This window comes from Numenius arquata, chromosome Z (assembly GCF_964106895.1).
Source record: "Numenius arquata chromosome Z, bNumArq3.hap1.1, whole genome shotgun sequence".
NCBI lineage: Eukaryota > Metazoa > Chordata > Aves > Charadriiformes > Scolopacidae > Numenius > Numenius arquata.
In genome coordinates this window covers 67,797,846-67,810,798 of record NC_133616.1, presented here as the reverse complement: position 1 = coordinate 67,810,798, position 12,953 = coordinate 67,797,846, and the positions used below count along the sequence as shown (strand labels likewise).

At 39.3% G+C, this 12,953-nt stretch overlaps 1 protein-coding gene across 2 annotated transcripts in view; it reads left to right on the top strand.

The window, feature by feature from the left end:
• Window positions 1-12,953, top strand: part of SNCAIP (synuclein alpha interacting protein) — a 58,220-nt gene that overhangs the window by 21,646 nt on the left and 23,621 nt on the right. For both annotated transcript variants that reach the window (XM_074166025.1, XM_074166024.1), the window contains exons 3-5: window positions 5,706-6,568; window positions 8,253-8,432; window positions 11,530-11,643. In XM_074166025.1, the coding sequence (XP_074022126.1) occupies window positions 5,706-6,568; window positions 8,253-8,432; window positions 11,530-11,643 (1,157 nt within the window). The remainder of the gene's footprint in view (window positions 1-5,705; window positions 6,569-8,252; window positions 8,433-11,529; window positions 11,644-12,953) is intronic.

Here is a 12,953-nt window from a genome sequence, read left to right as displayed (position 1 = left end):
ATAATTGTGAAAACATAGATGGAAAAAAATTTGTCATCACCTTTTCACATTTGAGATACTAATGCACAGAAGAGATAGGCTTGTCCAAGAGTATACTAGAATTGTTTGTTAGATTCTGGAATCAAGCTAGCTGTTCTACATTCTAGTCCCCTGCCTTAAATTCGGACCATCCTTTACTGTTGTTTATAAAAGAATCAAACAGTATTTATTTGACCCAGACTTTTAATGGCCCCTGCCTGAGTTCATAAGTATGGAGAGATGAGCAAGAGGCTTTTCCCCTGGAGCAGCTGTTGAAGACTATGTGCGTAACTCCTGCTGTGCTGGTCTTTGGAGGACATAGGCAGCACTTGCTTTTGCTTCTTCAGGGAACAGGCATCTGAAAACAGAACGGAAGAGATTCAAGCCATGCCTTGGTCCACTTTGGCCTATGGTTTCAGCGTTGTGTAAGAGAAAACCATGCCTAAGCACTGATGCAGCCTGTACAGCACCCAAGCAGAAAATAGCACAAAGAAGGATTGTGTCTACCAGTCTGACTTGCTTTCCTTCCCTGCTGCTATGTGGTTAAATGCTGTATTCTAATGACACTATTAATTGCAGTGCAAATTCATCATCCCAGATAAGTGAGGAATACATTTGTAAGTCTAAAAATATTGCTAACTGTTCTTGTTTTTCCATATTTTTTTTTTTTTTTCTGGAAAAACAGTGTTTGTAAAGAGATGTTGGGAAGAAAAGCAATGAAAAAATGGAAGTACCTTGCTCTGCTCTCTATGAAATGTAATGTAAGAAAAGAGAAATACATGACTTTACAAAGATCGGAGACAGATTTGTAACAAAGGTCATTGCTTCTTTGCAGTGTCCGATTTTAAAATTTTGTCATCAGTGGATTATGTAAATGTGTGTTATTAAGGTTAGAAAGTGGAGAAAGCCAAGCAGCAAAATAAATGCAAGCTTAAATAAAGTGACGACAAACAAAATGTTGATGCCTTTTCCTCTGTCTAGACCCCTGTGTTGAAAGCAGTGTTTTCATAAAACTCAGACAGAATTCATTTCCATACTGAGTGCTTAATAGTTCCTGTCAGGACAAAACAGCTGGGAAACATATGGTATCCATTTCCCTGTATCACTTGGAAAAAATTTCACATGTAAATAAAACCAACATAAAAGTGTAGGCCTTTGAACCTAGAATCTTATACAATACATAAATAAGTCAGTACAGTGCGTTCTTTGTATTGGCCCACTAAGTTACATGCCTTTTGATTATTATTATTTTTATTTCTTCTTCGGAAATGTATTCTTAAGCGCTTCCAAAAGTATTAAGGTAATTTTCAGACATCCGTAACTACTAAGCCATACTAATCTTTCACTTCAGACATTAATGTTGCACTGAAAGTGTATATATCTGTTTCCTTAGGAAGGTGTTCATGGCAAATTGTGTGTTTTGACCACAAATTAGATCCCACTGATACGCAGTTAGCCCATGTAATAAATCTGCCTTGTTTAAACAGTATTCTTGACTTTCAGAATGCATTAACTCTTAGTGTACATTGAAAGGGCATAGAAACTGCCTAAAGGCTTTAGTGGTTTTAGCGCTGGCCCTCAACTGAAAATAACAAAATAAGGAAGACTCTTTGCCACAGTTCCACTGACTGTGGTGTCCTGGTTCTGTCAGAGATAAGGTTAATTTTCATGAGGAACTGGGACAGGACACAGACGGGTCGGCTGATGCAAACTAGACAAATGAGTGTTCGCTACCCTGTGACACCGTGCTCAGTGTATAGCTGGGGGAGCTGTCTGGGGGCAGGGTGGAGGGGCAGGAATCACCACTTGAGAGTGGTCTGGGCTTCGGGTTCCAGTCAGCGAGTGACTGTACATTAATCGTGTTTTGTATATTCCTCTATCAGTATTATTGTTGTTTTCCTCTTTCATTTGCTGTTCTGTCAAACTACCTTGATCTCAACCCACAAGTTTTTCTTTTTTCTTCCAATTCTTCCTCCATCCCGCTGCTGGAGGAGAGGAGTGAACGAAAGACCTTGTTGTTCTTTGTTACCGGCTGATGCTAAGCCATGACAGTCCTTTTTGGTGCCCAACATGGGGCACGAAGAGTTGAGATAACTACAGATCTGACCAGAGCGTGTTAAATAAAATTTGTTATACTAATTTGTTATATTAGTTAAATAGTTGCTGGTCCCAGTGTTGCTTTGGTGGTTCTCATGGCTGTTACGTAAATTCTTATGCTCCATGAACTCCCTGCAATGCTGTTTATCACCTCTGGAAGAGGGATCAGGATTATCATTTTGCTGTCCTGTCTAATATCAACTTATGATGTGATAGCGTCACTGTTCAGAAAGTTATGTCAGTGTGCTTATGTGGCATTTTGCTGTCCTGCCCATACCTCAGATGCCATTTCTCAGAATTTATTAATAATCACACCCAATCTATGGGGGAAACAGGGGTGGATAATTCCCCCAGGTCTTTTGCCTCCCTTTTCTCCTTCAGGCCACATACCACAGCTTTTGAGAATTTTGAATATTTTGGGGATGTTCAAACCAGCATGCCTCTATTGCTATATCTCCTGAATGTGTTTCAGGTCTTGCTAAGGGTTACACAACTATTTAAGACTACCAGCCAGAGATCTGCCCCAAGGCTGGGCAGTCATGAGTGGCATGGCATGTGGGAGAATATGGGCAGGTATCTAGAGAAACTCTCACCTCCAGTGGATTTGAACTTCACTCTCGAACAACTACAGGACCCTGATAAAGTGATAGAATATTTGAAAGTAAAATGCTGTGGCTATTCCAGAGAGGCACAACTCACAGCACTGTGCTGGGCCCTGGCCCGTATCTAACAAACACTGTTCAATATGCAGCTACTCCAGCCCCTTTAGCAGGTACTGTGGCTACTGCAACCCCCATGACAGGCACTACGGCTACTCCAACCCCTGCAACGGGCACTGTGGTTACTTAAACCCCAGTAGAAAACCCAACCCATGGCAGTATCAGTTGCCCCTATACAGAATAAAAAATACACAAAGAAATCAGATTGCTTAGTAAGAGCCCCCAACCAGGTGGGGGAAAGGGACAACCGGGTTTATTGGACTGTGTGGATTCAATGGCCTGCCACATCAGATCCACAGGAGTATAAGGCCCTGGTGGAAACCAGTGTGCAGTGTACCCTAATACCGTCAAACTATAAAGGGGGAGAACCCATCTGTATTTCTAGAGTGACAGAGGGGTCCCAACAACTCACAGTATCGGAAGCTGAAGTGAGCCTAACTGGGGATTGGTGGCAAAAACAACCCATTGTGACTGGCCCAGAGGCTCTGTGCATCCTTGGCACAGATTACTTCAGGAGAGAGTATTTCAAGGACCTAAAAGGGTACCAGTGGGCTTTTGGCATAGCTGTCTCAGAGATGGAGGAAATTAAACAGCTGTGTGCCCTGTCCAGTCTCTTGGAAGACTGTTCTGTTGTGAGGTGACTGAGAGTCAGAGAATAACAGGAGCTGATTGCCATTACAACAGTGCATTGGCAGTAATATCTCACTAACCAAGACTCCCTGATTCCCGTCCATAAGCTGATTTGTCAGCTGGAGATCCAAGGAGGGATCAGCAAGGCTCGCTTACCCTTTAATAGTCCCATATGGCTGGGGTAAAAGTCTAAGTAACAGTAGGCTATCATGGCCGAATGAAGTCATGCCACCACTGAGTGCTGCCATGCCAGACATGTTAGAACTTCAACACAAACTGGAGTCAAAGGCAGCCAAGTGGTTTGCCACAATTGATATTGCTAATGTGTTTTTCCCACTCCCTTTGACAGCAGAGTGCAGGCCACAGTTTGCTTCTACCTGGAGGAGTGTCCAGTTCACCTGGAATTGACTGCCCCAGGGGTGGAAAATAGTCCTACTATTTGTCATGGACTGATCCAGACTGCACTGGAATTGGGTGAAGCTCCAGAACACCTGCAATACATTGATGACATGATCTTATGGGGCAACACAGCCAAAGAAGTTTCTGAGAAAGGGAATATAATAGTTCAAATCTTGCTGAAAGCTGGTTTTGTCATAAAACAAAGTGATGTCAAGGACAACCACTTCTTAGGAATAAAATGACAAAATGGGTGCCATCAAATTCCAATGGATGTGATCAACAAAATAGCAGCTATGTCTCCACTGACTAGTGAAAAGAAAACACAAGCTTTCTTAGGCATTGTGGGGTTTTGGAGGTTGCATATCCCAGACTACAGTCTGATTGTAAGCCCTCTATACCAAGTGACCCAGAAGAAAAACAATTTTAAATGTGGCCCTGAGCAACAACAAGCCTTTGAACAAATTAAGCAGGAAATAGTCCATGTAGTAGCCCTGGAGCCAGTCCAGGCAGGGCAACATGTTAAAAATGTGCTCTACACCACAGCAAGGGAGAATGGCCCTACCTGGAGCCTGGGGCAGGAAGGACCAAGGGAGACTCGTGGTCGACCCCTGGGGTTTTGGAGTTGGAGATACAGACGATCTGAGACCTCCTATACTCCAGCTGAGATTGGCAGAATATGAAGGGGTTTGAGCTGCTTCAGAAGTGGTTGGTACCGAAGCACAGCTCCTCTTAAGCATGCTGACTGCCAGTGCTGGGCTGGATGTTCAAAGAGAGGGTCCCCTGTACACATCATGCAACTGATGCTGTGTGGAGTAAGTGGGTCACACTGATCACACAGTGGGCTTGAACGGGAAATCCAAGTCACCCAGTAATTCTGGAAGTGATCATGGACTGGCCAGAAGGCAAAAATTTCGGAATATCACCAGATGGAGGGTGATGTATGTGGAAGAGGCTCCGCTGTATAATTAACTACCAGAAAATGAGAAGAAATATGCCCTGTTCACTGATGGGTCCTGTGGTATTGTAGGAAAACACTGAGGGTGGAAGGTGCTGTGTGTAGTCCTATACAACAAGTTCCAGAAGCTGCTGAAGGACAAAGTGAATCAAGCCAGTTTGCAGAGGTGAAAGCCATCCAGCTGGCTTTAGATATTGCTGAATGAGAAAAATGGCCAGTACTTTATACCAGGTCATGGATGGTGGCAAATGGTCTGTGGGGGTGGTTACAGCAGTGAAAGCAGAGCAACCTGCAGCACAGAAGCAAACCCATCTGTGCTGCCCCATTGTGGCAAGATACTGCTGCCCAGATAGAGAATCTGGTTGTAAGAGTACATCACATAGATGCCTATGTACCCAAGAGTCGAGCCACTGAGGAGCATCAAAACAACTGGCAGCATGGCATTGAGTGGGTATATCACGTGCCCTATCATTAAACATTAAAATGTTTTGACTAACCCTTTTTTTTGATCTTCCATAAAATCATCCTACTCTTATGATGCATCTCCATACAATAGAAAAAAAAAACCATACTGAGAACTAGCATAGTTAGACAGGATCACTGTAAACTACACTAGGCTCTTATTGATGTCTATTACTGGATTAAAGCTACTTTATTTATAATTGATTACAGTATATGTCCTGTTTGAAGAAAGTTTCTTTTCTGGAGTGTCAAATTCTTCAGCTGTTTTGATAGTGATGTCATTAAATCTGCTTAGATATGAATGTGGCATGTTACATTGTAATTCTTGTTTCCAGTGTTTGGCCAGGTATATCTTTAAAGCATGCTTTATCTTGTCACATGTCTGGTATTAACCAATTCTAAATCACATTCTTCTATTTCTCTAGTTTCCAGCAGCAGCTGGAACTGCGGAGTCTCAACTCTTATTGGAAATGCACAGAAACCAACAGGAATCACCGATGTGTGCAATAAATTCAGACCAGTGAAGAGGGTTTCCCCATTAAAGCACCAGCCAGAAAGCTCTGAGAACAACGAAAGTGATGACCAAAAGAACCAGAAGGGAGAATACCAGAAAGGCAGCGATTCTCAGTCCACACCTCCAAATGATGACCAGAGTCCAGGAGAAGGAGAGAGCCTTAAAAGCAAAAACATAGAGCCGGCTGTTCTGCTTGGGGAGCTGGAGCACTATGACCTGGATATGGATGAAATTTTGGATGTGCCTTATATTAAATCAAGCCAGCAACTTGTTCCTTTTACAAAAGTAGCTCCTGAGAAAAAACTTTTGGGTGTATGTTCAACAGTGAATGGTCTTAGTGGCAAGACCTGCTCTGCGGGGAACACAGAGAGCTCGCCTGCCAGCGGGACACAGTTCTGTGTGCTGTCTCCTGTGAAAGGCTCTCAGCTGAGAAAAACACAGCCCATTGTCCTTGATCAGCACAAGCATTTAACAGAAGAATTAGAGCTTTCCCAGCCTTTAGTTAAGTGTAGCTCAGTCCATGAATCTGAAGCCCAGGGCAAGGGCTTCCTCAGCAGGACTTTTGTTGCTTCTCATGCTCACAAAACTGAGAAGACTATGCCAAACTGCCACCTGAGGACTTTCCACCTGCAGACAGCAGTGGCAGAAAGCAAGCAGCTAGAGGAACTGAGTATGAACTGGAGCAGTGCAGGGGGTACAGAAGAGAAGAGCGAAGAGGTGAAAAAAATTAAGAGCATCTTAAACATTGTAAAGGAAGGCCAAATATCTTTACTGGTAAGTATCACCTTTTTCATAAACACAAAGAATAAGGTCTATCTGTGATGTGGTGTAATAAGCCAGCAAAGCTGATTAAGTCTGTATTTGGAACCGCTGCCCTTTTTACTTTGTGCGCTCCTTAGAAATTGAGCATATGGGCTTCCAAAGGGAGTTTTAATCTTTAAATCAAATACATAGAAAAACCAAGACACTAGTTTTATGTGAATGTGGCCAAGATTGCTGGTTTATTCAGTACACTGAAATCATGTAGAAGGCAGGCATTTTAACTGCTGAGATCACTTAAATATCAGATTTAAATCTTAATTGAGTTTTTCCTTTCACAACATTTGTGAGTTGCTTTGTTCAATTATTGCTGGTTTACCTCAGTTGCTATTTAGAGGCTGATGATGGGAACAGAGGGGCTTCTGTTGTATTCTGATTATTATTCAGGAGTGTTTATGCTGTCTCGTTGCAGCAGCATTCTCAGGCAGGAGCTTTCTCTAAAGCCTCGTTGGCCTCTGACCCATATGAAGTTTTTTAGTAAATTCAAGGACTCTGATCATGTACTGTCAACGATGGTTTCCAAAGTAACTAGATGCAAGTTAACACAATGATGCAAAGCATGTGATCTCCGCTCAGAATGGCTGGTGGAGGCACAGTGTATGTATAAGAATGGTTTTTGTTAGATTTTTGTTTAGCTTCTCTGTTTACCAGTCTAGCTCGAGCAGAAAGGCACATTATTAACATAGCAGCAAGAACAAAGCCAAATATTCAAAAACTAGATAGAGGCAGAAGAGAATATTAGGTTGGTCAGTAAGAAATAAAAGCGAATTAAATTCACCCTGAAATAGGAATTTGGGGGCGGGCAAGGAAGAGGTTGTCATAGATGGGTAGATGGAAAGAAAATGCATACTTTTCCCAAACAGATCAAAAGCTCTGAATGGAGTTGACTCATCGAAGAGTACTCTGGCAAGTCTGCACTAGTCCAGGAACTTATCATTGCTACTGCTTGACTTTGTCTTCCTTCTTCCATTTTCCTTCTGGAGTTTCTCAATCCGACTGTTCTGTCTCAAAATTAGATTTGGGAAGAAATTGTGTATTAGGTCATAGTTGTGTAGTACTTCAGCTAAATATTCCAACAAATTTCTTCATGGAAACAAGCTATCAGATAAAAGTCTTCTGTCATGTGTTTTAACTACATTTTAGATTGTGCTTAACACAAGCTGCCACTTTTGTAATGAGCAAAATTAATCAGAAAATTTTTTTAGGAGTCATGGATGTTTTCTGTTCAATTTCTCATCAATATGATGCAAAAAAAAAAAAAAAAAAAAAAAAAACGGAGAGAAACCAAACACAAAATAGACAGAAATTATGAAAATGTGAGTATTTTTGCAACTATTTCATCAATCGACCTAGTACAAAGACTTAATGATACTTAATATCTTGCACTGTTGTATGACAATTGCATGAGAAGGAGAGAAACATTACTCTGAATCAAGCCGGTGAGAATCCAACCTCTATACTTCTGCTAATAGTAACCATGTTCTATATAGTGAAGCGAAAAGCTCCTGGGTTTGAGTTATTAAAAACCTGCCTACGGGGAATCATCTTTGTATTTGGCTTGTGTCTTGGACTCTGAGGCTTAATGTTCTGTGTATCTTTTTATCCTTAGTTATAAGTAACATAATGCTTTTTTTAACAGCCACATTTAGCAGCAGATAATCTGGATAAGATCCATGATGAATGTGACAACAATCTGTTGCATGTAGCAGCATCAAAGGGACATGCAGAATGCCTGCAGCATCTCACTTCTTTGATGGGTGAAGACTGTTTGAATGAACGAAACATTGAGCAGCTAACTCCAGCTGGATTAGCAATAAAGGTAACTTGGTCTCTGTCTCTACTGTAATGTGACATAAAGGTCATTTAGTTTCTGTAATGGCAGTAGTAATTTAAGCAGGATGTTATTTTTCAAGCATTTTGTTAAGTGAGAGCAAAAAGAAGTGTTGGCTGGTACCGCATAAGCAAATAAAAATGAATTACTGTGCAGGATACAATATTAGCTGTATAAGACTGACGTTTTATACATTGTTGTCATTGCATATACATTCATTGTTAAATCATTTAACTGACTAAAAAATTTGTTATATTTTAAGGAACTTTCACTTAACTCAGACTCAGTTGTTTCTTTAGAGAGCATAACATTTTCTTGTTTTTTTTTACAAATACAGGTATAATATTGTAAGACAAGTGTAAGAACATGTTTACAAAGCATAAAAAACCTCTGATCCACATCTGGAGGTGGAACTTCTTGGTTGTCTAGAACAATCACATCAAAGTTAAAATGTACATGTTACAGAACAACCTGTCAGAAACTGCAAAAATGAATGTCAAAGCTTACAGGAAAACCTATTATGTGGGAAAATGTGAAAATTATTGCTATTGCTGCACTAAAATAAAACATACTGGTATACAGGAAGGCTGATAATTTAACCATACTCATTCTGGTTCTTTAGTAAGTAGGATTGAATCGTTGAATGCCATTCCTTTTAGCCACTAAGTACCTTAAGAAAAAACAAAGGGGTGAAACTTAATACAAGAGTTTGTGTTTCTTCTGGGGTTTTATTGTTATTTGCTTCTTGGGAAACCTTAAGAAACTGACAGAGGACTGTTGGATTCCAACCTGCAGATTTGCAGATTTGAGACATCATTTCAATGACTTAGGGCCCTGGTGCAGGTTTTGGGGTTGTTTATTTGTTTTTTTTTTCTGGGACAAGCCATATGAATATAAAATTAAACTGATATCTAGTTGTACTAATGAAATGCTACTTTCATTAGGTAAAAGGTAGGTATTTAGCTTCAATACCTTGGCCCATGTCCAAACTGACTAGTTACAGTCTGCCAATTTAAAGTCTTACAATTTTAGTTGGAAATAATTTTCTTTTTCGTGGTTTGTTTTGGTCTTTTTTTAACCTATATATATAATGTGTTTATAAGCCAATACAACCTTTTGTCTTTTTCTTCAGAAAGATTGGCTTTTTTAATAATTGGTTCCTTTATTTTCTATACACTTGAGCATGCTTTGACGTTCACAGAAAAGTGTGTAAATGTAATGGACCTCTTCATATAAGTGAGGGTGCTCAGGCCCAAGTGTTTCTAATGATGACCAGCATGGCTGGACTTGTCCTGGACCATTGCAATGTTCTGTGAGAACCATAAAGTAATTTGGGATAACTAAACTTATGTAGTTCTTGATCCTTACTCCCAAAGTGGTTTTACACACTGGTAGAACGGACTTTATTCTTCTTTCTCTTACTTTATACCATTGCAACTCCCATAATGTTATACCATGTGGGGCATGCAACTATGTTCCACAAGAATGGTGACTGTCAGAATGGAAGAAAACTTGTATGCAGGAACACAGAATTCCATGGGAGAGAATTTCAACAGTTTATTGATGATATGTAACATTTCCCAGTAAAGAATCAATTAATTAAATCTGATTCTTTTGATTCAAGACCTCTTTCTGACCTTAAGCTATGAGCTAGAGAGTGAAAATGGAGCAGTATGTTATGGCTAGTCACACTATCATATCAATAATTTATTTAAATAACTGTGGAGAAATCCTTTTTACATTAGCAAAATTACCTTATTTAGCAGGTACTTAATTTTATTAATTCTTTAATTTTAAAAAAACAAAAATATTTTACTCAGTTGTGATACAAAGGAAAACAAAAAATAAATTATTTGTTAGTCATGCTTACTAATATTTGAAACTAAATATGATGAGGAGGATTTTTCTAGCATAATAAAAAGAATACTAGTAGTTTTACATTGGTTTACATCATTACTGAAATTGAGAGAAATAGAGGAGAGTAAGTAAAGTAAAATTATGTGCATTTTTGTGTTCATATGCATATATTACTTATGGAAGGAAAAAGACAAATATCAAATTAATTTTATTCCAATTTTTCTTTCTCCCATATAATTTTAAATGGTTTAATATTTATTACATTGTTCTCTTTGTTTTTATAAAAATAAAACTGAAACTTGAAATAGATATTTTTTTTTTTCATGATAACTTTTTCCATTTTATGCACACAAACAACTTCTTATGCTATGTATGTTGACCTTTATGAGGTTTTGACTGAGCAATTGAAGTACTTGTTTCAGCTTAAAGAATATAATAGCCTTTATGAATATGAGAGTTGAAAAATGAAGTAAGAGCAGACTGGAATGTAGGTCATGCCAAACTGCATTTTCCAAGGTACCGTTGCTGAAAAGGGGCTGCAGCAAGAAAAACTGCTAAAAACTCTTGCCTTAACACTGGGCCACAAGCATGCTCTGAAGAAAATGTTCATCTCTTTCCCCAGCATCTACGTTCCACTTCATAGTAAATTGCAAACTACTAGGACCGCCACAGAAGCTTGGGAATCTTGAGACTAGGCTGTAAGAGGTGTTCAGAGCAAGAACTATCTCCTTGTTTGTGTTTGTATGGTATCTATTACAGATAGGTCCTAATCCGTGAACATTAGGTGTTCAGATACTACATACCTAAGAAAAACTTACGAAGCATGCACTTAATTACTGATCAATGAAGACTTGAGTTTGTAGGGAGGCTGTTCACTCTGCTCCAGCAAATGATCTCATTTAGTCATTGAGCCTTGCTGTACAAGTGATGGAAACAGAACTATGTTTTTGCTCTGAACAATCTGAGAGTAGGGACCAGATTGTGTATGTAGTACTATTTGACTGCTACTCTTGCCTTGCCACTTTCGGTATAATCAATAGCCAAACTATAATTGATCCATGACAGCAAGATAAACAATTGCATTACATGAGAGTAGATAAAAGAACACATTCTTCAAACAAACTGGGAATTCATAATATTTTAATAATTCTGATAAGCTTTTCCATGTTTAGTACATATGTTTAGAACTGAGACAGCTGGAATTGAAATTTTTTTTTAATTTGTTTAGAATGGTCAGCTGGAGTGCGTTCGATGGATGGTGAGCGAAACAGAAGCTATTGCAGAATTAAGTTGCTCAAAAGATCACCCAAGCCTTATTCATTATGCAGGTTGCTATGGCCAGGTATGACTTTCATTTACTTTTTCAAATACATTATTTAGATGCTTATACAAGAATTTCAATTTAAAATGTTTATCATTTTGTGTCGGTTTAATTACCCATGATCTTAATTAGTTCAAATATAGCAAAATCTTTTCCCACTTAATCTGTGTACTTTTTTCCAGTATTTTCCATGACTTTTTTTTTTTTTTAAGCTTTAAGTAATAGCTAGGAGAAGACTAGCTAGCATATTAGGCCAACCTGTCAATCCCAAGAACATCTAGTGAGATTAGCTGTCATGATCGCTTGAGGGCTCTTACGACACATCAGAAAATCATCAAACGTTTTTGGGATAGTTCATATTCTCTTTCCAGGAGAGACTAATCTCAAAAAATTTTGGCAAATTGTGACAATTTAGGAATTCAGTATATTGGCAGTGAAGTGAAGTGTGGTGAAACTTGAACATAATCTGTCTAGCTTTAGCCAGTTTTATTGAGAAATAGATGTAAAAATACATTGTAAACCAATCCTATTTCACACCTAACTTATCTATAAATCTAATGATGAGAAACCACAGAAGTATAGCATTTCAGTGCTTTCCTAATATCTGGGGAAACATATACCACTTAATTGCACCACATTCTCTTCCCATAAAGTCCGTTTTTCCTAAGGAGACCTTGCAATAACCCCTCTTCAAAGAACCTTCTCCAGGATTTGCACACAAGGAATAGTGATCAGTTATTCTTGTCTAATCTCTTTGGCAGGTGGGCCACTTTATCACCCAGTTTCTTCATCAGGCATTAAGGATAAATGCAGAAAATCCACTACTTTTTTGCTAATGTTTGTTTTTTTTTTTTCTCTTACTTATTAAGAGAGAACAAGCAAAATGTAACCACTAAGAAAGTTATCTTTTTCTTTCTTATACAAGCGTGGTTGTCTTACTGAATGCCATACAATTATTGTGGCATGTTTCTGCAGTTAACTGATCCTGCCCAATCATTAATTTACTGGAGGGGGAGGGAAAGAGAGGAGCAGATTTGGGAGGCTATGGAGCCTGCTGTTTCCTGCTCTTTCCATAGGCACACAGGCGCTCTTGTTTTCATGCTGTGCAAAGACTTCCATCGCCTTTTCTTCACTCCCCTACTGTGCAGATGTTACTGGTGTTAGGACCCTGCTGGATATACTGACTGATTGCGTCCTGCTTTCTGTAGCAAGTTTGGCCTCTAAACCTAGCACTGAATATAGGGAGGCTGGGTGCCAGGTGAGAACTGGATTCGAGAAAGGCGTGTTTGCTACTGGGAAGAAAAAGTTTGGATGAAAAAGTTTCATGTGAA